This window comes from Adiantum capillus-veneris, chromosome 23, assembly GCF_014529385.1.
Source record: "Adiantum capillus-veneris isolate H3 chromosome 23, ASM1452938v2, whole genome shotgun sequence".
NCBI lineage: Eukaryota > Viridiplantae > Streptophyta > Polypodiopsida > Polypodiales > Pteridaceae > Adiantum > Adiantum capillus-veneris.
Genome location: NC_140953.1, coordinates 91,068,750 through 91,095,272, shown reverse-complemented (window position 1 = coordinate 91,095,272; position 26,523 = coordinate 91,068,750). Strand labels below are relative to the sequence as shown.

At 46.8% G+C, this 26,523-nt stretch overlaps 1 protein-coding gene across 5 annotated transcripts in view; it reads left to right on the top strand.

The window, feature by feature from the left end:
• LOC147428159 (calcium-dependent lipid-binding family protein) overlaps nt 1-26,523 on the top strand; it is a 176,276-nt gene that overhangs the window by 124,873 nt on the left and 24,880 nt on the right. For all 5 annotated transcript variants that reach the window (XM_086496602.1, XM_086496601.1, XM_086496600.1 and 2 more), the window contains 6 exons: nt 13,450-13,553; nt 13,638-13,930; nt 14,029-14,113; nt 14,192-14,509; nt 14,699-15,088; nt 15,189-15,507. In XM_086496602.1, the coding sequence (XP_086352728.1) occupies nt 13,450-13,553; nt 13,638-13,930; nt 14,029-14,113; nt 14,192-14,509; nt 14,699-15,088; nt 15,189-15,507 (1,509 nt within the window). The remainder of the gene's footprint in view (nt 1-13,449; nt 13,554-13,637; nt 13,931-14,028; nt 14,114-14,191; nt 14,510-14,698; nt 15,089-15,188; nt 15,508-26,523) is intronic.

Here is a 26,523-nt window from a genome sequence, read left to right as displayed (position 1 = left end):
GTGTCACGAACGGAAGCGCATAGCAATATAAAATATATTCGGATAAATAGGATTTATCACTTGTTATTGAAGCCAGAGGGTATATATATATAGAGAGAGAGAGAGAGAGAGATTGAGAGTGAGAAGATCGCCACGGTACTGGGGACCAGAAGATGGGCTGGTCCCCCACATCTTCTGGTCCCCCATGTCATACTATCTTTATTACTGAGGAGAAGTCTATACAAGCACTCGAACCGAATGTATTACCACGTTCGTTCTAGAATTAAACTTGATGGTTTCCGAAAGCGTTAGCTTCCTATTTCTAGGGCAAAACCCAATTCCAAGGAACTTCCTTCTTCGAATCCTTGAGAACCAAGGTTTTCGCCTTTGGATCTCACCATCTAGACTCAGGGCATGGCATCCTTGCAACTCTTTTCCGACTCTGTTCTCGGAGTCCTTTTCTTGCAGAACAACTCTACTTTCCCAGACATAGAGTCCTTGCTTGGGAATCCCCACTGCCCGATCATAACTCGAGAGACTACCTCTCTGATCCGTGGATATACTTCCCAAACTTGGGTACGAAACCCTTGGGCTGATTTGGCTCTAATTCCTCAGAGCGCCTTTCTTCTTTAGAGGCTCGTGCCTTCCTCTGTTCCTACTCCTTCTTGAAGAGGAAGTACACCTGCAAACACACACAAACGCAGGACAACAACTCGTATGGCGAATCCACAATTGATACCTCTCGCTTTGAGCGGGAAAAGCAACCTCCGTGCTTCGTAGTCTCGCGTTCTCTTGCGTCTTTCGACGTCAGAGTCTTCTCTTGCTGACGCTGGCAACTCCTCCTATGAGAGAGGGCGTGTGATGCTTGTATAGCTCCCTGGCCACGGCAAGAATAGCTGAGCGCTGGTTGCTGGCCTAGAGATCATGGTGGATTTTTATTTATTTAGTTTTATTATGGGTCTCCTCTTCTAGAAAAAGAGGGAGAGAAATCGTTGGCTGGTTTTTACTGCTTTATTTTCTAGGTGGCTGTCCACTTATTAGGTGACAGGCCGGTCACTTTTGAAAAATGGTATGAATTTGCCCAAAAACTCAATCAAACCTTATAAGTTTAAAACAATACTTCCCAGGCGTCCGTGTGGATGCAATCACATGCACAGTTGCAATGCGGACATAGATTGCCTCGCGGAAAAGCATATGCTTTCTCGAAAAGCAACCTACTTTCTCAAAAAGCAATTGTATCTAACACAGTTCGGAATTTCCTCTTGACTATGGATCTTCCCTTCGATGCACCCGTGACCTACCTTGTAACTCATCAAGAATACCCATCACCCAGTCCTTTCCTACTGAACTTACGGTACAATCTCCTTTGCGATGCTCTATGTCACCCATCCTATGATGCATCAGAGATGTTCGTTCTCAGATGGTCGAATACTTCTTCCCGATGCTCCCTGTCACCCATCCGATGCGATGCATCAGAAGTACACGTTCCTGGTGGCCTTACAAATATTCCTTTTCAAAGCACTCCCGTCATTACTCTGAATGATACACTAGAAATATCTGTACTCAGATGTCTCCAGTGAGAAAAACCTTCTCACTTAAACTTTCAATAATTCATTTAGAATTATTTTTTCTTGAGAAAACCCTCTCACTTATAAATCCAATAATTTATTTAGAATTATTTTTCTGTCAAATAAAGCCAATTTAGCAACAGGGAGGAGAGACCATCCCCATATTGTCACAAACTGCTGACATGTCAAGCCACTGAAGAACGGAGCCATCCTGTGGATCTCGAGTTTGGTAGGATTGGTCTGCCTTGAGAAAAGCACACACCTGATGCTCTAATACCACTGTCACAAGACAGGCACCACGTGCTAATAGAAAAGAACAGATTGAACAGACTTTTAGCACTTCAGTAACAATTGAAACTGAAAGAGAGAGAGAGAGAGAGCACACGTGACACGGAGTTCACAAGATGGCTCTGTTCTTCAGTGGCTTGACCCGTCAGCAGTTTTTGACATCCCCTCTTCTTGAAAGAAAGTAATCGTCCACAATTATCATATATCTGCAAAACAAGTCAAGTGAGCTCAAGAATTTCCGAGTGTCATTCGGAGGGACAATCAATTCTCTCATTCCAAATCAGATCTCTTGATTTTGTGGGTCGTTGGCTTCCAAGAAGAATCTCATCCAATAAGGAGTCCCATTCCAGATTGGAGCTCTTGATATCTTGTGTCATTGGTTTTCCAGAAGTATCTCATCCAATAAGGAGTATTCAGTGGTTGGCACATCACAATGCAGCACACAATGCTCACATATGCATGTTACAAGACACAACGAAAAGCGCCCCTGAGCACTCCTCGAGACAGACGGTCTGTAGTATGAAGCTATTCAAGGAGTACCTCGTCACTTCCCCCGCAAATAACCTAAAAAGGTCCGGGCCATGAGTTTAGAGGGCTGGTACAACCAAACGCTCCCTAGACCGAAGCATGCGTTGCTTGGACGTTCAAGCATACAACCAAACGCTCCCTAGACATCCCGACTGCGTCGTTTGGAAGTTTTCCATCATACAACGAAAGGCTCCCCAGACATCCTTTCTGCGTCGTTTCGAGGTTCAGACAACACCGAAACAGCATTTCTCACTACATCCAGGAGTAAAGTCACCAATCATTGAAACCAGTTTTAAAACCAGAGTCAAACAGTTCAAATCGGCACCAATACATGTTACAAACAGATACCATCCATTCCAAACAGGATCACCAAACAAGTTCTTAAACAAATTCAAACTTAAAAAAGCAATCTCGACATCACTCGAGCTCGAAAGTTCAACTAACTTTCCATCCTGAAACCTGCACCAAAAATTAAGGTTAGGTTTCTTCCATAAGGTTGTAGTCGACTTCAACATGGTCCATAAGCTCTTGGACAGATAATGTCCCTATGGTGGTGATGGTAGTCCCACGGTAGAAATCACATTGGACCTCCAAGGTTATCAACTCGAGAAGAGACACATGTTTAAAGTTGTCCAAAGACTACAAGTTGTAATTTGCAAGGGTTTCCGTGGCAAGCATTCAAGATACCCCACTTTGCCAGAAGCTGGCGAAAACCATATAACTTCGGGCAAAAATTTCTTGAAAAAGCTTGTCAAGTCCTTGGAGTGTGTGGCTTGGTAGCTATAGACATCCACCATTGCATGGCACTGCCTCTGAGATAACGGCAGCTCAAATAAAAGTTTTGATCCTTCTCTGCAAGTGATCTTTATGGCTTATGCCCTTTGAGACAGAGCGATGAAGACGGGAGTGCATGCGATGCGTGATGAAGTAAGGGTGGAGTGGCTAAGAAGTTTAAGGTTTGGACACCAAGATTCCTCAATAGAATTTCCAATAAACTTTGGAAGCACCATCTTGCTCTGTCTGCTCTTTGGTGGGACCGGTGTGCTTTCAGAAAAGCACACGCCTGACGCTCTGATACCACTGTAACAAGGGACATGCACCACGCGCCAACAGAAAAGAACAGATTGAACAACTTTAAGCACTTCAAATAACAACTGAACTGAAAGAGATAGACGACACATGAGACGGGGGGTAGCGGAGTTCCACCACGAGAGAACATTGGCCCCAAACTTTGGCGCCCCTTACGGTATTTCTTTATATTGCTTGAACGAACTTAGTACAATGCCAGTACTCGCACTTTGCACCTTCAGTCGGAAGAGTGTCAGAGACTGAGCCCTTGCACATATTTAATGGCCCTTGGCCTATGAAAAGCAGTAACATGAGAAGCTTTAAACTCAAAAGCATCTGACCTCAAAAGTTGGCGTAAAAGGCTACCAGCACAAATCACGGAAATCCGTAGAGGTGCCACGTCGGGACAGTTAGCGCAAATTGCGGAATTCCGTATTGTTTCCACGTCATCAGTCCAACGATAAACTCGGGATTCCGTACTCGTTGCCATGACATTGGCTTTTATGCTTGTCCTTCTTGGGGGATCTGCTGCTAGTTCCTGGGGCCCCATCGGATGCAAACTTCTTTTGTTGCTTCTGCAGTTGCCTCTGAGGGTTTAGGCCTCTCGGGCCTCGGCCGAGATCTGTAGGTTGGCTTGATTCTTCAATGGCTTGACACGTCAGCAATTTGTGACAGAGGGTAGTGAAAGCGGGGGTGGAGGACTTCTACTCGGTAAGAAAGGCTAATGCTTTTTGTGGTAGTAAATGGCAAGAAGCCCGAAGCGGGCATTCTTGTGGAGAATGCCTTGGAGAGCAACATGAGCTACAACAGACCACAGGCTTAAAACTCCTACTGAGCCATGAGCTCTGCTAGCTCTCTCTTGATCAGGTCCAAAGCTTCTCGATACAAGAACTTCTCTTGTCGAAGAGAGGAGGACCTAGAGCTTGTTGTAATTTCAGTGCTTCCAGTTCCTTGCATAAAGAAATCAAGGAGTCGGAGGCACTTTCCATGAGAACATCTGGCGGTCTCTACCTTGGAGGGGTCCCTGAATAGCCTCCTTGCCCCTTCTATCATTGTAGCAGCAACAACAAAACTCTCTCAGAGTAGCTTCAGGTCAGAGAGTCTCTCGTAGCTTTTGTTGAGAAGTCTTGGGAAGCGCCTTCTCCACTCGCTTCTGGATCATGAATTCTCCTTGTTGCTGGGGAAGTCCACAGTCCACAAACCAACAATACAACCAAAGGCTTTTTGAGAGTCCATATGATGCACCATAATGGGAAGCTTTCAAGAAAGTTATTTATTCTTGTGTCGAAGAGCGCTTTGCCATAAAGCATGTCCACGGTATCAACAAAGGTAGATCACACAAAAGGTAGTTTGATCATGGCTTAGTTTCCAAATTTCGTGCTTACCACTTGGAGCAGGGCATTGATGCGGACTGTTACAATGCTCCCTTCTGCATGGTCTTATTCTTATGAAGAATGTCAAGATGCTTGAAAGTCTTGATAAAGCTACATACAACTATGGACAAAGATAACGATCAAAATCATTTGCATACATACAAGGCATTGATTCAAAAGAAGAGATGAACATGGGAAGTCAAGCATCAACTTTTTCAAGTCCAAGAAAAGGCACACGCATGTGGAAAATTTTGGAGAAACTTGAAGGGCAAGCGGGTTGAGAGTTTTGGTAACTTCAGTGTTATGGATGTGTACACGTATTGTAGGAAACTATATGAGCAACCAAGCGATGGAAAGATGCCATTTTATGGTTCACTCCCATGTATACTCTCTTTTTTTTTACTACTAAGGATGTGTGCGGCCGGCTCGAAAAATTGGCCATTCGCAAAGCGGGAGATTTTCAAGGTATCAAGCCATAAATGATTAAATGGACGGGAGATTTTACACATGATTGGATGTGTGATATGTTCAACCTTGCACCTCAACATGTTATGCCTTGTGATTGAAGCACTAATTGGGTCAAGCCTTTGCATAAAGGAGGGGACATAAAGAATGTAAATAACTACTAGACTATAATGATTAGGTCTCTTCTAGCAAACTTATTTGGATGCATAATGGAGATGAAATTAAGTGATTAGGCTGAAAAGAATGGCAAGCGTGCAAAAGGACAAGCGAGTTTCCGTCGATGTCATAGCACCTTTGACCATCTTGTCACTCAAATCGTGTTCCCATGGACAAAAGTCGGTTGAAAGGCAAGCGATTGTATTGTTGTTTTGTGGAATTCAAGAAAGCCTTTGATGGATTCAACGTAACAATTTGTAGAGAAGGATGGAAGAACTCCAAGTGCCAAGTGAGTTTATGCTTGTGGTTTCTCGAATCCATGAGAAGGTGATAAGCACTATTGGGGTTAAGCAAGGATATTTTTTGTCACCAACTCTCTTTGGTCTATGCATCGATCAATTGAAACAAATTTTCTGACTTTATGCAAGAAGACGGCATTGAAGGTGTTAATATTTGCAATGCGGTAATCATTCTTTTGTTGTATACGGATGTTGTAGTACTTCTAGTACTCACTTTAGAGGATGCACAAAAGCTTATGGTTCTCCTTGACAACTGTTTCTTACACAGTCGATTGATAGCGAACGAATCCAAAACAAAAGTTATACTGGTGAAAACCAACCATAAGGAGAAGCCATGCATTGTGTACAACACTAAGGCACTTGAAGTTGTTGAGAGCTTTAAGTGCCTTGTATAGTGGAGATAATGTGTCGTGCCCTCTATAGTGGGTGCTCCTCAATGCAATGTGAGTGAGATCTCACTCCACAGAATGTAAACATAGAAGACAATGAACAACAAAGCAACAACAACACGACTAAGCAGTGAACCTGAACATGAACAGCATGAACATCGACTAACTCAAAGAAACTAATACAGACTTTGGCACGGCATCACACTCAGCTTCAACCTTGATCTCATACAGTGGAGGTGTCGAGGCTCAATTGTGCAGGGATGGTGCAGACGTACTGTGTATAGCTCAAGATGATAGACTTTAGACGACTAACCACACAAAAGTAGATGATGAAAGTGTATCCCACCCTGGACCCAACCTCTCATATGTAAGGAGCCACCAGCGGCTAGCAGGTCTCCCAATCCCGCTAAGCCTATCTCCAAACTGAGGTGGTGGGGATCTAGCCTCAGTGTCCAGCAGACCACCGTCTGTATCACTTGCCACGTGTCACTACCTACTGCCTAGGCAAGAGTCCGTCCAGTGTGAACTCCTGACCAACTGTGACCAACTGAACTAATTGTGTGTCCTTCCAGTGACTGTAGCCCTGCTACAGATTGCCCGCCACAAGACCACTCAACGTCCCGGTGAGATAGAACACTGAAACTAGAGAGAACAATGAAAAACAAGTAGGAAAAAAGCAGTACTTTCTGATTGAAGAAGGTGATGTTTGGAGAAGATTTTGAGTTCCTAAGAGGAAGTACCAATGAAGCAATACAGATATTTCCAAGATAAGCTGAAGAAGTAATGACCCCGGCTCAATGAGGTAAGCTGTCCAGAAAGTAGAAACTGAAGACTGCCCAAGTTGAACAAATCCCACAACGCTAGTGTAAATGCAGCCAAACTTGAAATACATTCGGTTTTAGGGTCCTCCGCCGCGATTAAACTTCTGAAAATTTCCCTGTTTTCAAGGCTATGCTCAAAGTCTAACTTGAATGTGGAGGTGAGTGAGGGCTAGGGAAGAGGGGAGGGGGTAGGTAGGGATGAGATGGGGAGGGTAGGGGTGAGGGGTAGATAGGGGCGAGATGGGAGGGAGGGGGTGGGTAGGGGCAAGATGGGGTAGATAGGGGTGAGGTGAGAGGGAGGGGGTGGGTAGGGGCGAGATAGGGTAGATAGGGGCGAGGTGGGAGGGAGGGGGTGGGTAGGGGCGAGATGGGGTAGATAGGGGCGAGGTGAGAGGGAGGGGGTGGGTAGGGGCGAGATAGGGTAGATAGGGGCGAGGTGGGAGGGAGGGGGTGGAGAGGGGCGAGGGGGTGTGGAGAGGGACGAGAGGGAGGGGTTGGTCCGAGGTTGGAGGGAGGGGGTTAGATAGTAGGGAGAGGGGTGGGTAGGGGCGAGGGCAAGAGAGGTGGGTAGGGGCTAGGGGGTGTGGAGACGTGGAGGGGAGCTGGGTAGGAATTAGCAGACGAGAGCAAGAGACACAATGATAACATAGCAGATACCTTGACGTGAGTTGTCATAATGGCAGCAACGACAGCGACGACAAACTTCCTCCTACTGCGGTCCTTGGCGAGCTTTACCAAGTTTAAAGGATTTTACTAAAGGGCCAAGTGAGCAATTAACCTTTGTGACTTGGCTCATTGGGCTCAGTTATGTAGGAACACAGGAAAAGGGTGTGACCTCAGGCAAAGGTTGAATAGATAGTCCATAACAAGGCATAGACTTGGTAGCTTCCAACCATTCTAACAGATCTTCATCTGACCCTTCAGATGGAGTAGCCTGTTGTTGTTCAGGGTTGGTTTCCATTGACAAAGAACTTTACTGCACTACGGAATCCATGCCTCATACGGGAGCGAGGAGTATGTATCCACATCGCCTCGTTTCCCCAATCATGAAGCGTTTTAGTGTGGCGCAGCCATGGTCTATCGATGAGCAAAGGAGATCCGCCCTCAACCTGTGGAAGATGAACTACAACAAAGTCCAAGTTAAAGGTGAAGTCTTGTACCTACAGAGGCACCTTGTCCCACTATGCCCATTGGGTAGATGTCCTCTGGTCGGCCAATGTAACTGGGAAGGGAGCAGGGCAGGTAGGCTATAGACCTAAAGCCAACATAGTGAACTTGGGCATCAGGTTGATGCCAGATCCACCATCCACTATCACTCTTGAGAACTGCCGCCCCAAGACAAACACAGTGAGACAAGGGCTTCTATAATCAGTGAGGGGGGCAGCGGGATGGGATATCATATAGGACACTGATGGTTGCACTGGGAGGTGCCCGCCACTAGGACTTGCTTCGGGATAAAATGATTGAATAACTGCAAGGGTGTCACTCCTAAAGCTCCTATCTAGCCGCAACAGGTCATAGAGGGACACTTGTTGGAAGGTGTTCTTCAAGATTGTCTCTGGTGTACGCTTATCTTCTTCTACCAGCGGTTTCTCTGGTACCTTTTCTGTTGTAGATCAACAACTGCTTCCAAGAAAGCGTCATCGATATCGGAGAGCAAAGATTTGGATCCTTGCTTGGCACTATGGGATGGCTTTTCAACAACTAAAGGCGGGGTATCCACTGGTGCGAGAATGTGTGGGGTAGTTGAACTTGCTGGATTGCTAAGACTGAGGACACCTGCTAGCTCCTTTACCAACTGCAGCTTGTCTTGAGGGGTAACCACATGGGCAAAAGGAGGCGGCTGAGGGATGGAATCAAATTGATCTTGGGAAAGGTAAACTCATTTTGGCTTTGACTTGGGCTCGAAGCCGTGGATGCACGAAGTCTGGGACAATCTTTACTGTAGTGATCCTTCGCTTCAGGGCAATGACGGCAGGGAGGGGACTCTTCTGGTTCGGGGCATTTGCTTTGGTAATGTCCATATTCCCCGCATCTGTAGCACAAAATGGGCCGATTGGCAGGGTGGTCCTTGCTCCTAGTGCATAAAGGTGGAGGTGGAGGTGGAGGCGTAGAAGCTTTGAGGGGCAGAGGGAGCATTCGCATGATAAAAGCTATGAGAGGGAAAAGTAGTGCTCTGCATACCTTGCATAGGAGGGGCTGTCAGCAAAGGTGGCATGTGGTTTGGATGGCCGTAGGGGGAAACCATGTTGGATACAGGTGCTGACCCTTGTTGAAGAGTAGGACCAAGACTTTGTTGTATTTGTCGCAATCCCTTGAGGTAGTAGCAATCCTTGTCCTCATGTCCAGACTTTTCACAAAAGTGGCAATAAGCCCGAAGGGGGCATTCATGTGGAGGATGCCCTGGCGAACGGCATGAGGTACACCAGGCCACAGCCTTAGACTACTGCTGAGTTCTTAGCTCTTCTAGCTCGCGCTTAATCTGGTTCAAGGCTTCTTGATGAGGTGGCTTCTCGTGTCGAAGAGAGAATGATCTCTCCTCTTGAAGAGCTCGTTGTAACTTCAGGGCTTCGAGCTCCTTGCGTAAAGAAGTTAAAGGATTAGATGGACTTTCCAAAAGTACAGAGATAGTCTCGACTTGAGAAGAGTCGTTAACAGCTTCCTTGCCCCCTCTATCCTAGTAGCAGCAACAACAAACTCCTCCAGGTTGGCGTCAAGTCGGAGATTATCTCTGAGTTTTTGCTGAGAAGTCTTTGGAAGAGCCTTCTCTACCCATTTCTTGACCATAAACTGGTTGCTGAGGAAGCTTGGCGACTAGAGACTTTGTTTTGGTCATGAGTTCTGTAAATGTCTCTTTGGGCTGAAGTATCAGGTTGGCCAACTTATCCAAAACCTTTTCTTGGAAGTCACCTACTATGAAAGCTTCACAAAATTGTTGTCTTAATGTGGCTCAAGTAGTAAAGTGGTTCTCTGCAAACTGACCGTACCACTTGTCTGCTAATCCATCCAAGGTAGATGGGAAGAGTACTAAGTAGGCATCTTCTAGGTTGAGGCCACTACCTCTGCACAGAGAAACAAACCTTCGGGCATGGTTGTCGACATCCTCTGTCAGACCCTTGAGAGTCAGAAACTTAATATTCACTTTAGCTAGAACGCTTGTGAGCTCCTCCATGGCTGTCTATGCAAGAGCTTGTTGCACTGGAGCTTGCTGTAACACAGTGGATGAGAAGTTTATTGATGGGGGTGATTGGGGAGGTGTAGAACTAGTTGAGGGGGAAGGTAGGGGTAATGGGGCTGGTGGACTTCTGCTTGGCACGAAACGTTGACGCTTCCTGTGGTAGTACTTCAAAGGACTTAGTAGTGGGCTTTGTCGCTCTTTTGACTGCATTGTATGTGTCATGCAATAACCAAAAGCCCACCCAAGCTTTGAGCACGAAGACCTTTGCTTATTCACACTGTTCCAGACTCCACTAGACCAGGGCAAGTGACTAGACCTCGGGGCTAGACCTGGATGAGAGAGGACTAGACCCAGCCTACTCCTGGCTAGACCTGGACGAGAGAGGACTAGACCAAGCCTAGAGACTACTAGACCAGGACGAGAGACTAGACAAGCAGGTCGAGGAAAAACTAGACGGGACCAAGCTGAGGCAGACCGAGACCTTTGCAAAAATATAGAGTGATACGGGGAGTTGCAACCAGGTAGCTCCTCAACTCGACTTTCGACAGAGTGAGACTTCAGTTGAGGTCCCATCGGGCGTGCCAAAAATGAGAGCACCTGTAGCAGAGATAATGTGTCGTGCCCACACAGAAGAAAATAAACAACAGAGCAACAACAGCACGACTCAGCAGTGAACCCGAACATGAACAGCATGAACATCGACTAACTCAAAGAAACCAATACAGACTTGGGGCACGGTAGCACACTCAGCTCCAGCCCAGATCTCATGGGTACAATGAGGGTGTCGAGGCTCAACTGTGCAGGGATGGTGTAGACGTGTTGTGTATAACTGAAGATGATAGACTCTAGAAACTAACCACACAAAAGTAGATGATGAAAGTGTATCCCACCCTAGACCCAACCACTCAGATGTAAGGAGCCACCAACGGCTAGCAGATATCCCAATCCGGCTAAGCCTATCTACAAATTGAGGTGGTGGCGATCTAGCCTCAGTGTCCACTAGACCATAATCCATATCACTTGCCACGTGTCATTGCCTAGTGCCTAGGCAAGAGTTCGTCAAGTGTGAACTCTTGACCAATTGTGACCAACTGAACTAACTGTTTGTCCTGCCAGTGACATTGTAGCCCTGTTACACCTTGGCCTTGAGGTTCCGGCCAATCACAAGTCGCATGAATTTTATGCATCGTTTGAAAGTTAGGAAGAGAGTGTACTATGCATTTCAGAACATGTGTAATGCGGGAAATGTCAAATGCGGGAAATGTCAAATGTTGGTTTCTCAAGAAGTACCTTTTTGACACATTGGTGACACCAGTTCTTCTTTAGGGAGTTGAAGTGTGGGGTGGGAGCATCTCAAAGTCTACTTAGAAAGAGTTTCAGAATGTCCAAAAGTGCTTTCTTACAAACTTTCTCCAAGTTAAGACACAAACACCATATATGCTCTTGCTTTGTGACCTTGGATCTCTTCCAATTGAGATTATGAGCATGGAAAGAGCTGTGAAGTACATGATAAAGATGCATCAAAACCCCTCACATAGGCGTCCTACAATTGCATGGGAAGCAAGCAAAAAAGTTCAAAAGATGCGTAAAACCAAGATTTTTGAGCACAGGTTTTGACGCATCTTTATCATGTACTCCACAACCCTTTCCATGCCTAAAGTGGTTTGGGAGATGGGATGCATTACACTTGCTACATGATGCCTCAATAGACTCCCAAGTGAATGAAGCTTTTCTACAACGCCAATGTATTACAGTTTGGGAGGAATCCGGTGGGTCACGCTTCATACATTACACCACGCATATTGCCCCCAACTACAAAACCATGGTCTTCGTTGAAAGAGGAAACCGTACTCACCCTTATATGCTTGAGCTTGAATCTTTGTTAGCGATATGCTCTATCACAGCCTCGAAAATGCTTGAGCCTATACCTTGTCTGTGAAAATGCCTCGAAAAGCAGGGACTTTGTGGAATAATGTGGATAAGGTCAATTTGTATGCCAATTCGGGATAAATCAATTTCTATGCCGGTTCGAGATACTAAATTTTTGTATAAAAATCGATTTTCTAATTCCCATGTTCGTACATCTCAAACATTTTTTGAAACCCGTTTCATTCCTATGAAATCCCATTTCGTACGTACGTTTCAAATGGCCTTGCAACATTGCATGTCCCAGCCCTTACAGCTCCGGTTTGACATAGGACGAAGCTAGTCAGCTTGATGCACTTCATGATTGTACTTCCTTGGGCATATAGATGTGCATCCATACCCCCTCAGAGATAGCAATACCCCCTCCCCCGCCACAGGACCACATTTTATTACTTTGTACTTTTGTCATTTCCCGATAGATGGAGGACACACACATGTATATTTGATTTGTTTCATAGGCCAACTTCGGCCTCTAATGGATGTAAAAATATCTTTTTTTTTTCTTACTTTCTCTTTCTCCCCCTTTTTGAGTTATGACCTATTTCTTTCTTTCTCTCTCCCACTACCTTGGGGGGTCTCCCACTACCGGCGAAGGCTGCAACAGAAGATACAGATTACTCTAGCTCGACATGCAAGACGCCCAACTAGAGTACTGACCATGGAGGAGGTCCATGAGATTCGACAACGACCGATGAGAGATTTCATCCCACCCCCCCCCCCCCCCCACCCCCCCTAGTGCTTTAGTGTCTTATTGTTAGTGTTAGTTCTTTGTAACTTTCTAATTTCCGTACTCAAACATGGTATCAGATTCACCAATTGTAACTTTTCATAGGTCATTTTGGCCTCTTGAAGACGTTAATATAACATTTCATTTCATTTCATTTCTCCCCCTTTTTAAGTTAGGACCCCGTATTGTTGCGAAATTATTCTGATAGAATTTCTCTTTGATTGATTAGTACAAATCAGAATGAGCATATGTGCCTTATACCTAACGTGTACCTTACACGAGGGGGACAAACAGTACTCGTACAATACCCATACCAAACGCATTGTACCTAACATATGTAACCACCATGGATAATCTCTTTCATGGTAGAGACTGGAAAGACAAACATAGTTAGCCAACATGCTTAGCCAACACTATTAATTGGTGCATTCAGCGTGCCAGTTGCACTCTAGTAATCAGATGGGAGTCCATTAGGTGTCAGAGCATTTTGGTTGAGATGACCAACTTGAACATCTAGGCTTATAACTGGCTATCAAAGGCTAAATCGTGGCTTCATCTGGCAGATCATCAAAGGGTTGAATGTGACTTTATGCTATTTTGTTACTAGTTGATTCGGCAATTGATGTATTAATCACAGGTTCTGAAACTTCCATAAGCACCTAAATCATTTCTTGGCTGTGACAGGCAGTTGCTCCTGAGTTGACATTCTATGATAGTGAGAGGGAATCCTACGCAAGTTCACAAAGACAGGAGAAGCTCTTGAGAATGAAGTTTGATCTAAATGTGATGTATGTTTGCACACAAGAATACTTGAACAACTTAAATTATGCAAGCCAAAATTATTGTTGATTTGGTGGATTGCGTTTTTGCAGGTATGCATACAGGGGAAGTGATGTATGGCTTCGAGCTTATATTAAAAGGTTCTCACTTGAAGGCGGTTCGGGTCTTACAGTTATTGAACCAATGGTTGTTTCCGTAGAATATGCTTGTGTAAAGGAGAAAACAAGTCTCAATGTTTTTGCGTCAGACTTCTCTATTCAGTTGTCTTTTAGTGTGATGCGCCTTTTGCTACGCCTTCACAATTCTTTGGCATCCACATTCCGATATGGGGTAGATCACATCTTGCTCAAGTGTTCACATTTTGATCGGATCTGGGTAAACACTGGTACGGACTTTTCAAGTTGTCTCAACGCCTGAATTCCGTTTTGTGAACAATAATGCAAGACAGTTTAAGTATTTTTCTAATTTCCCTGTCATTTGCAGAATACACTAATGGGCAACGAATTGCAATATGGAGGCCTAGAGCACCCGCAGGGTTTGCAATTTTGGGTGATTCTATAACATCAGGGTGTGTAGTCTTGTTGAGTGTATGCTGTAGCAAGCCTTTTCTGTTGTGTAATGTTGATGAAGTTTTGTGGTGTCACAGAGAAGCACCTCCGTCCCAGGCTGTTATGGCTATCAGGAATATTCACCATCGGGCTAAAAGGCCTTTGGGTTTTGATCTTGTCTATGTCATACATGATTTCAAGTCCTCTACCCTAAGCGACACAAGCACCAAAAAGGACCTGGATAAAGGATGTTCGATCTGGAAACCAATGGCTCCACCTGGCTATGTTGCCCTTGGTTGCATTGCAGCAATTGGCCCTATGCCACCACCTCTCACGTCTGTTTATTGCATCCGCTCGGACCTTGTTACATCTGCTTCAATCAATGACTGTGTGTTATATGCTTCTTCTCATTCAGGGTATGTCTTCTTGTTCCCCCTTTGTTTTTGGTGTACAAGATTAGTAAGTATGATGTACAAAGCAGTACCTTTTATTATTGTGTGCTATAATTTCTATGGATCACATACCCAAAAGTCGAGTACATAACACCTCCTGAACCTTAGTCTCCTGTGGTAGGAAGCTGACTGAATTGTCCTCTATCTGTACAGAATCGAAAAAGACTTTAGCATCTGGCGCATTGAAAATGTAGCTGGATCTTTTCTTGCACACCTATCACTGAAACCACCAGCAAGATCAGAAATCTATGATGTGCGGGATGTTGCGTTTGATGGAGAGAATGATGACCGAGTTGGTGTTGAGTCATCGGAACCTGGGAATAAGGTTAAGGGAGGAGCACCAAAGCAACACGAACAAAGACCAAGTTTGTCAGGTGTGGAAAATTTTGAAGCAACAGCTAAAGCAGGGCGTATGATCGCCACAACTGCACAATTCGATAGAATGTGGTGGGATAAAGGAAGTGAAAATCGCCGCATTATATCAATTTGGAGGCCTGTTCCCCCTCCTGGCTATGTTTTTGTTGGGGATCATATTACAGAAGGGTAAATTGCAATTATGGCCCACTAATTTTGGTTTACCTATGCTGGTAACTGTGAAAAATTTATGTGTTTTGACCGTATTCATTTTTTTTGCTGGGAACAGGCTGGAGCCGCCAGGGTTTGGCATCATTTTGAAAGATGATAATTCTGGACGGCTGGCAGAGCCTGTGCGGCTTGTACAATGCATGCATGCACCAGGAAAAGGACAAGAGCAAATTTACGTCTGGTATCCTGTAGCACCTGCAGGTTTTGTTACCTTGGGTTGTGTTGTTTCAAGGGACAAAGAGGCACCCCTTTTGCAAGCACTTCGATGTGTTCGTGCTGACCTTGTTAATGAAGTTAATATGTCAAAGAGGCCAATTTGGAGCAATTCTACAACAAGAAGTGGGTACAACTGCAGCATATGGAAGCTGTATAATCAAGTGAGTGTTGTGTATACATTTTTGTTTTCTGCATAGGAATGCCACATTAAGGATCCTGAAGAGTGTTTAGGGGGAGTGTTTAGGGGGCACAATCGTATGTCTGCTTTGACCATTCAGCTAACCCCACATTAAAGATGGTATAAAGAAAACATTCAATTTCTATCAACATTTCAAGCTTGAGGGGATTAAATGTATCTTGAATATAAACCTGGGCCCCTGCTAATCTAGTAGGTGATTGGGCAGAACCATGTTGGAGCAGTGCAGAGGAAAAGATTCATTGAAGTTTATCCACATAAGCGTTCTTGAATGTTTGCAAACTCAAGAAAAGAAACCCACACCAGGTTCTTTCCATGGGTGAGTTGATCATAAGGTTAGGCCATTCACCATTGCAGATTCCGACAGGATGCAAGGGCTTCTGGAAAACCCATTGAATCATCTCAAATCGCATAGAGGCTTGCAACCTCCCTGCATTCTGCATCAGGATTCAGAGATTTTGAGACGTTACGAACTTCTCCAGATTACAAAGAGAAGCTGAAGAAAATATATTTGCGATGATACACCGGCTTGGACCACTGATCTTCTTCATCACGTTGTTTGCAGAGGAACGACGTTGGTAAACTCTTCTAGGAAGTTTGAAGAAAGTAGCAAACGTAGTGTGTTCTTGAGACGAATAAGAGAGTGCTTATGTTAGGCATTTTCTGTAGGCAGATCTACCGCTGTATAGGTTTCCGAAATTCAAGAGTTTGATACGTAAAAATAGTTCTCTATTGAAAATTTTAGTGATCTCCTCTTTGTCACTGAGTTCCAAAGTCGTGGTGGTCAATAGATATGGCTACAAATCCAATGAGTGATGGTCTTTATTCTTCCAAACACAACGTACACGTGGGGGGCTTGCTCAAAGCCAGCACTGGGCTATGAAAGAGCAAGACAGCCTTGGGTTCAGGCTTCAGGTGGGACAGCATCAGCAGTGCCCGGTGCCTAATGCCTATTTCCTCAGTTGCAGTTTGGACATGGGAGAGAGAAATGAAATGAAATGTTATATTAACGTCTTCAAAAGGCCAAAGTGACCTATAAGACCAGAAAGTTACAATGTGATGGATTTGATACAAAGTCAGAGTAACAAAAATAACAACAATAACAACATAACAAAAAAAACATAAAACAAAAACAAAAACAAAACAAAATTAAATAAATTTTATAAAAAAAATAGAGAGAGAGAGACCATAAGTAGGAGCTGATCAGCTACTCTAGGTTCTTTGAGAGGAGACCAGAGCCTTGTGCAGTGACAGTGCACGCTTTCTGGCTGGGGCTGATTCATACTCTCAGATGGACCATATGGTAGCATCTAGTGCAGCTTCAACAGGGCTGAGAGATAACACCAGGCATTTATCGAGAGGTGGCAGCCAGGACCCTTTTGCACGGTGGACCATGGCATCTGTGTGGCTCTCCCCCCCTCCCATTTATGATTTAGCCATTCGACACAGATTGATCATGGGCGAGTCTTCCTTTTTAATTTGTATATTGTACCCTCTGATAGGAAGATGTATCCCATTGGGCAGATTAGAAAACTGTTAGAAGGATTTTTTTTGCGGGAAAAATATAGCCTTTCGCGCATTTGAAACCACTTGCCTTGCTTGCATGACCTCAAAGGTACACAAACCAAGTGTCTTGCATGCATAACCACACCAGATACAAACAATAGCAGTCCTCCTAACATCCTCAGGGGCTGGACACTAGAGTATTCTTTTGACACGCTTTTATTTGTTCAAAGCAATCAAATTCATCGCAACAAAAAGTGCATCATATCACAAAAGTACATGCATCTGAGATTAGATTATGCAGGCGTGAACACAAAGGAATAGTAATTTGAGGTGATCTGAGGCAAAGATAAGCCATGTAAGGCTTGAAATTCATCGTTATTACTGGTGTAAGACAATGACTCATTGGTTGGATTCTGATGTTCTATATTGATGTTGATCCACTGTTGGAAATCCAACAGATTTGTCCCAGTTCATTGCTGCTCAATGGGAAGTGTCCACAGCAACTAAAGCAGCACAAATGTCTGCACATCATCTTGTACAACCATATGCTCCACATACTCAACATCAATAAGATGCGTGTCTGGCCTGACCAACTGTGTAAGGCATTAGAAACAAATAGGTACCTAGGGGCAAAGCAATCTTAACCAAATTGCCCAAAGCTCCTATATAAACAGTTTGCTGCAATCCGCTACTCAGGGAAACAAGATTGCCCTCCAAGAGAGACCACTCAACGTTTTCATGGAAGTCCAGATTTGTTTTTTTTTTTTTCGAAGAAAAAGATCCTTCTATTAGTTAATGAAACTGCCCATAGGGCTACAACCACCTCTTCGAGACAGGGCTACAACAACCATGATGGGGAGACTCTCCCAATGAAAAAACAGCATATGTACAATAAGGCTAAATCAAGAAATGGGAGGAGGGAAAAGCCACACAGGTGGACGGTAGTGCCATCTGAGTACACCCTGGACCATGGTGAAAAAAGGCCCAGGATGCCAAAGTCGGAGGAAGGCCTCTCTGCTGTCCCTCATGTGGTCGGAGCTGCCCTAGAGTCTCTCGAGCTGTCCTCTGAGAGTGTGGATCAGCTCTAACCAAAGATCATGAACAGTCTCTGCTGGCGGTACAGGGCGAGCCTTGAAGATGCGGAAGCAACGGGCCCGCCAGATGAATCAGAGTGTCAGGCCACTGATGAGCTCCCAGCACTCCTCTCTTTCACTGCACCACTCCTGTGGAGTAAGCTCTCTGGCAGGCTGGAGCGTAGGTCGCCCCCCCTACATCACTATCATCCTGCTGGTGGAAGATAGCTCAAACTGAAGTGCCGGGCTCGTGAGAGTGGACCAAGCAGCTACCCCCCAAGTGTACTGCCGAGCCGTGGAGAGAGCAGGCTTCAGCTGAAGAACAGGAAGCCACACTTGTTGTGCCAAGGGACAGTCCCAAAGACAGCGGCACTGACTCTCCACAAGATGGTCACAAGCTGGGCATGCGGCCGATAGACCACTATGCACAAGCCAGCTCCCAACTGTTGTAGCTCTGTGTGCGACCAGTCACTTACTCTCCACAAGATGGTCACAAGCTGCGCATGCGGCCGATAGACCACTATGCACAAGCCAGCTCCCAACTGTTGTAGCTCTGTGTGCGACCAGCCACTGAAGAAACAAAGTGACTCGCCTCGGCTGTCTGGAGTCCCACAACCTCTCCCAAAAAGCTGCCAAGAACTCAGCTGTGAGACCCTTCTCCTGCCAATGAGGTGCTGCAACAGGGCGAGCCTCTCTCTGTGCTGCCAGAATGTGACGTCCCAGTCGAACAGTGTACTGAAAGAAAGGGACACCTGGGTGGTCTGCAGAAGAGAAAGGGGCCCTCCATAGCCACTCTCCAGGATCCCACTGTACTCGTGCTAGTGGACAGCACTGCCAAGCCCACAGTCTCCAATGTCAGTCTCAAGAGCAGTTGGGTCAAGATAGATGACACAAGTCCTCCCACATATGCCCACCACTCAGATCCTCTGAAAACAGCACTCAGCCACCTACGGGGCCTCTACTGCAACTCGTTGTAAGCGTCTCTCACCCTGTAACTCGAAAAACAAGGAGGGAACAGTCTCTAAACAAGCCCGAATTGAGATGAGAACCTCCAGTCGCGTGGAGGCTCCCATCCATTTGGGCGCTGCTGACTCGAGAGGGGTGAGCCACTCAGCTAGTATTGCCTCTAAGATGTCCTGGCACATGCTCTGCACCCCTCTCATACTTTGTAACTGAAAGCCTTGCAGCTCCTCTGACAAGCCTGAAAACTGTAGCCAGTCACCTAGAGAGCATATTTGACCCGTTGCCATGGGACCCCAAGAAACATGAGGCCGACTACCAACCAGGTGGCCTCTCTGAGTGCTAACTATGGGGTTCCAAACAAGGGGCTGTCCCGCAGGCGCTCCTCCGTGCAAGTAGGCTGGCGCTGCTCCAGGCCTCACCGCAAGTGCTCCCAAGATTGAAGCAAACCCACAGCAAAGCGGTCCTCCAGTCTCCTGCTCAAACCAACTCTGTGCATCTCTATGAAGATCCATCTGGTCGAAGGTTTCCAGGGGCCTCCTGCCTGAGCCGCTGTAGCAAGAACTCCTTCCAGGGCTCCTCACCTGGAAGAAGTCCTCGGACGATGAACTTCCCAAGAAGGGCTCTGCTCTGCTGTGCTGGGTCTATGATCCCAAGCCCTCCTTGTGAACAAGGAAGAGTGATGACCTGCCAAGCCACTTTGGCCCGGGCAGTCTGAGTGTCACACCCTGACCAAAGGAAGTTCCTGATCAGCCTCTCTACCTGGCTGATACAAGAACTCGAGAAGATCCAGCAAGAAGTGATGTACCACATAGTAGCCAACAACACCTGGTTGGCCACTACAACTCTTCCAACCAAAGAAAGTCGTGCGGAGCTTCAATGTAGCAACTTCCTCCTGATAGACAGGAGGAGGGAAGCAATCTGCTATTCGGGAGACAAGTCTAAACCAACGTGACAACCCAAGTACCGAACTGCAGTCCCTGGGGGAATCCACCTGAAACCCTCCCCTGGCATCCAATCGGGTACAGGACCACTAACAACCGAGAAAGCCACTATCTTTCTCCAATTGATCAGTGCGTCAGATGCAAAACAGAAGGTCTCAAGAGCTTGCTCACAACTGTGAAGGTTGGCCTCCTGGCCATCCAAGTACAAGGCTGAGTAGTCAGCAAACTCAGCGTCCAATAGCTCATCTCCCCGAATAGGAAGTGCTAAGCCCCGTAAACCAACCTGCTGCGACACCAAAAACCTGCTCATTGCCTCAGCATAGAACAGAAAGAGGAAAGGGGCAAGAGGGCAGCCCTGTCTGACCGAATGTGTGAGCATGAAACGATCACCTCTACCTCGTGACAAAAGTACCTGACTGTGTGCCCGTCTGTACAAAGCTGACACCCCTCTTATCCAAGCATCTGAGAAGCCCATCCTGCATAGAGTGCCCTCCAGAAAGTCTCAGTCAACTCTGTCGTAAGCCTTCTCAAAATCGAGAAGAAGATTCACCATATCCTCACCACGGAGCCGCGCTAGGACAGAAGCCTCCCAAAAAGTAAAGATGTTGTCAAGGATACTGTGCTCTTTGACAAAACCTGTCTGAGTCCCATGTATAAGGCTCTCTAGAAGTGGTTGGATCCTCAAACTCAGAGCCTTGGCAAGAATTTTGTAGGCTGAGTTGAGGATGGTGATGGGGCGCCACTGTCGAATCTCATCCAAGGAGCCACCCTCCTTGGGAATGAGGTAGATGAGACCCTCACTCATGCTGTTAGGCATCTCTCCTGTGTGCAAGATGTACTGAAAAGCACTATAGAGATCTGGGCCAAGCAAGTCCCAGTACTCCAAGAAAAACCCCATCCTCACCTGGATAGCTACCACGGGGGAGTGCACTAAGAGCCGTGTGCAACTCCTCAAGCTGAAGTGGCAGCTCAAGCCTCTGACGCATCCCCTCAGTCACCAGGCAAGGCATTTGTGCCCACACCTGCTCCCTGCATGCATTTTGACACTCTGACTGAGGCTCTACAGACAGTAACTCACGGTAAAAGTCAGTAGCAATTGCACGCATGTCCTCTGGCTCAGAAGCAATTGACCCGTCGGGCCTCCTCAGCTGACTGACCTTGGCATGCGTATGCCGAGGTCCCACTGCCTCGAAGAAAGCACCAGTCACTCTGTCACCCACCTGCGTCCATTGAGATGCCTATCGATGGAAAGTAAACTCATGGCGCCGCTCCTCTGTGCTAACCAGCTCCTGACGAGCCTGCTGTAACTGCTCCTCCAACCAAGGACTGTCTGGATGCTGCTCCTGCATCCTCTGCAAGGAAGCAACGCCCCGTCTGAGACGTTGCTCCTGCTCTCTCACTGCAGCCAGGCGAGCTAGAGACTCCTGGAGAAAGAAGCGACTAATCTGAGCTAGTCCTGAGGCCACTCTGCTAGCAGGAGAATCCTGCATGTCCAAGCTCTCTGTCCAGAGGGCCTCTACTCGCTCTTTGAGTGCAGAGTCCAGCAAGACCCTCTTAGGGATGCGAAGCATCGTGCTCCCCCTCCTCTGTCTATCTGCCATTGTGAGGATCATTGGTGCATGGTCCGAGAAGGAAGTCCCTGCGAGAATGCCAATTGTCCCACCCAAGTCACAGAAATGGTCACTAGTGTAGAAGCGATCTATCCGTGATAGATTCACTCCTCCCACTCTGCGGTCCGAACGAGAGAAGGCCAGGTTGTCTGGGGGCCTCATAAAGCTAGAGTGTTGCCACACATCCGAAACCCTCAAGAGTCATACAAAACCTTTTCCAAGCTGCCAGCTCAACTCATGCACAGTAGCATGGCTACCACCAATCCTGTCAGAAGGGTAGTCCAACATGTTGAAGTCACCCCCCTATACACCGCTGCTCTGCCTGCGGCAGAGACTCAACAATCTGAGACCAAAACTCTGTTCGTGCGGTCGCCACATTCAGCGCATATAGGTTCAGGAAGCCCACAAGGCAACCCTGAACCTGCATAGTGATCCACCGAGCCAAAGAGCAGCCTTGGGTTTAAGTTTGCCAACTGGACCATCAGGTCCAACACTTCAGCAACCTCCAACACTTCAGCAACCTGTTCAAAATGTCGCACCCGTAAATGGTGCAAAGAATAGGCCAATCTCTATGCTTTCGGACATTGATGGAGCCTTCCTCGCAGCAGTAGCTGACTTGCAACAGGCCAAAGTTTCCGAGGAGGCCCAGGTTGTAGAAGCTAGGCCCACTGCGGAAGCAATCTTGAAGAACACCTTTCAGCAAGTATCTCTTTATGAGATGCTTCGGCTAGATGCAACTCTTAGAAGTGACACCCTCTCAATAATTCAATCTTTGTACCCTGGTAAAGGGCCTAGTGGCGGGCACCTACCTATGCAGCCCCTGGAGTCCTACATGATTTCATATCCAGCTGCTCCCCTCACCGACTATAAAAGTCCACATCTTACTGTATCTATTCTTGGGCAGTCATTCTCAGGCGTCATAGTGGATGGTGGGTCTGGAATCAATTTGATGCCTGAATTTACCATGTCAGCCTTAGGTCTGCAGCCTACTCGTCCTGCTCCGTTCACTGTTACATTGGCAGACCAGAGGACAGTCTATCCTGTGGGCATAGTAGAAAAGGTGCCTTTGAAGGTACAAGACTTCACATTTAGCTTGGATTTTGTGGTGGTCAGTCTTCCTTAGGTAGAGGGAGGATTTCCCTTGCTTATTGGTAGACCATGGTTGTGGCATACTAAGGCACTTCATGATTGGGGAAACGACGCCATGTGGATACACACTCCCGGCTCCCAAATGCAACCAATCCGGCTTGAAGGAGGGATGGATCCAGTGGCTCAGCACAGCTCATTGACAGTAGAGTCCAACCCCGACCCTGAGCAGCCCATCCCACCTGATGGGTCTGACGAGGACCTGCTACAGTGGTTGGAAGCTACCACTTCGATGCCATGCTACATGGTCTCTACTCAAAACTTACATGTGTCGCCAGTAACACTCTCTCTTCAAAATCCTCAGGAGGACACTGATGTCCAAAGTCCTACAGCAGACAGTACAACAGTCGAAGAAGTAAGTGTGTCAACCCTAAATTCTCATGCGTCGAATGACCTGCCGATGGAAGCCCTCGGTCTTGGGGAACCTATAACACATCACCGAAGGGGGAAAAAATCTCCTCTGCATGCACTCACCAAAGATTTCCCCCTTCCTGGAGCATCTCCCAAGTCAGACCCCCTTCAAAAGCACTCTGTCATGTCGTCTGCATCTGAAGAGTTACCCTTCGAGGAGCTCTCACAGGGATGGTTACAAGAAGAGTATGCAGAGTTTCCAATCGATCAAACACCTGCACATGATGTCTTGAAGCTCCAAGAGGCAGCTCACCTCTCATCTTCAGAAGCACCCTCTCCAGCTACACCCCCAGACTCGGTCAGAGAAGTCAACCTGGGAGATCCTGACAACCCTCAGCACGTACTGTTAGCAGCTTGGTTATGGGAGCATCCCGCATTACTCAATCAAGTAGTCTCTTTCATCCACTCTTTTAAAGATGTTTTTGCTTGGTCCTACAAGGATTTAGAGGGGATTCCACCAGAATTGGGTGTCCACACTATACCTCTGGTTGAAGGGGCTAAGCGTGTAAGAGGCCGAGCCTACAAGCTCAACCCGAAGTATGTTGAGGCGGTCAAGGCAGAGTTCGAAAAAATGCAATAGGCAGGGATCATAGTACTTGTGGAGCACTCTGAGTGGTCCACTTCACAGTTATTATTGATCACCATGCCCTGCGATATCTGCTCAACAAGCCGCAGGTTGCAGGTAGAGTATGGCGATGGCTACTCTTATTTCAAGAGTTCGATTTCGAAGTGGTACTCAGGCCCGGCAAACATCATGTCCTTGTCGACCACCTTTCTCGCGTTCACATTGGTGAAGAAGCAACAGGGGTTGCTGACGACTTTCCTGATAGCAGTCTCTTTAAGGTGGATACCACACCGGAATGGTACGGCGATGTTTTGCATCTGCTTTCTAGTGGCCTCTACCCAGAGAATGCTTCTCCCCTGCAGAAGAGACGCCTGTTGCTGAAGTCTAGGCCTTTCACTCTCATTGGGGGCCAGCTATACAAATCAGGGCAGGATGGTGTTCTGCGGCGGTGTGTCTCCCCTCATGAAGTCGAGTATATTTTAGAGGATGCCCATAGTGGTCCCACTGGTGGCCATTACCCTGGCCATATTACTGCACAAAAGATTCTCCAGTGTGGCTTATGGTGGCCCTATATTTTCCGCGATGCAATTGCCTATGTAAAGGTATGTGATGTATGTCAGCGCTGTGGCCCTAAACCAAGCAAACAGTCAAACCGTCCTCTGCAGGTCTCTATGGCATGGCAACCCTTTGAGAGATGGGGCATAGATTTTGTAGGCCCAATTACTCCCTCTGCCCAACCAGGCAATCGGAAGTATCTCTTGGTGGCTACCAACTACGCAACAAAGTGGGCAGAGGTACTTGCAACAACGGACTGCACTGGCATTACGGTAGCCAAGTTTCTCTACGAAAATATTTTGTGCAGGTTTGGATGTCCCTTGGAAATCACCAGTGACAGGGGTAGTCACTTTGTGAATGAAACAATTTCTACCTTGCTGGCCAACTACAAGATTTTTCACAGAAAATCTTGTTCCTATTACCCTAGAGCAAACGGGCAGGCAGAGAGCACTAATAAGGTTTTGATAGCACTCTTGCGGAAAGCATGTCATCTTCATCCCTCGACTTGGGCTCAAGCTATCCACGGTACACTTTGGGCTTATCGAACTTCTTTCAAAGCCACAACCAATCACACTCCATTTCAATTGGCTTTCAGGTTGGAAGCGATAGCACCTTTTGAATTCAACTCAGGATCCCCGCGAGTGGGGAGTCTTCGTGCCAATGGAAATTTGGGGTCGGCATCAGTCTCTTGTCTTTTCCTTTTGGAGGAAAGCCGAGGTTTGGCTTCACTGGCTCTAGAAGCAGAGCAGCTTCGTCGTAAAGCCTGGCATGATCGCCATCTCAGGAAGCCGCAAATAACGCAAGGAGCACTGGTGCTACTTTATCAGGCCAAGTTTCTGAAAAAAGCAAAGAAGTTGGTCCCAGCATGGCAAGGACCATATAAGGTGATGGAGATTCTACCCCACGGCGCTGTACAATTAGCCACTCTCGAAGGAGTTTCTGTGCCTTTAGTCAATGGATCTCGGATCAAATGCTATCATGCTTAAGAAGCTGCTCAAGGGTCTAACCGCGCGACAATCAAGTGTTGAGCTTCGTCGACTCTGAACCTTTAAATAGCCTCAGAATCACTATCCTCGGAATCACTATCTTCCGCATCTTGCCTTTCCGTTTTATCTTATCTCTTAGACCCTCTCCTTAGACAGCTCTCCTTCTGCAGACTGTGTTAAGCTCATAAGTTTGATTCTGGACTTGGATCAACTGTATCCTTCACTCTCTCTGTCTTCAATCCCTCTCGGTCTTGGGCATAAGCAAATCCCCTCAGTCCTCAATCTCGACTCAGTACCTTTTCTCATCTTTTGCCTCTCAAGTGAATCACAGTTCTTTGATATGGATCAATGCCTTTGTATCATTGAGTGGGGTGTTTATGAAAGTACTTCGCGTTCTATCCACTGCTCATTCTTTCTCAGTACCTCGAAATTATCCATGCTTTCTATTAATCAAGTCTGTGTATTGGTTGTCGCTAAATCTTTAAGATCTCTAGGATAGTTCCTACGTGTTTTATATTTTTCTACCCTCGACTTTGTCTATCCTCTCAACCCCCAGCCCTAGTGCTTTCCCCGCCCTAGGCCCTAGGCCCTAGCCTTTACCTTACTCCCGCCCTCGCCCTCGCCCTCGCCCTAGCCTTGGCCTGCTTCGCCCTTGACCTAACTTATCCTAGCCCCTCATCCTCACCCCCTATTTGCTCGCCCCTAGCCCCTCACCCCCTATTCCTCGCCCTAGCCCCTCGACCCTAGACCCGCACCCTCTCGCCCTCGCCTCCTAGCCCGCCCCTAGCCCCTCGCCCTCGCCCCTAGACCCTCACCCTCTTGCCCTCGCCCCTAGCCCTCGCCCTCACCCTCTCGCCCTAGCCCCTCGTCCTCAACCACTCCGTCGCCCCTAGCCCTCGCCCTCACCCCTAGACCCTCATCCTCTCCCCCTAGCCCCTCGTCCTCAACCACTCCCTCGCCCCTAGCCCCTCGCCTCTCTCCCTAGACCCCCTCACCCTCTCGCCTTGTCCATCCCCTAGCCCTAGCCCTCCCCTTCACCCTCTCGACCTCACCCTAGCCTCTAGCCTTGGTCCTAGACCTAGCCCTTCCTCCCCTCGCCCTTCGCCAAAAAAATATATATATATATATATTTAAAAAAAAATCAATCAATCAAATTTAAAAAAAAATCAATCAATCAAATTTTTTTATTTATAAAAAAAAAAAAGCAAGCGCCGCCGATCTGCGA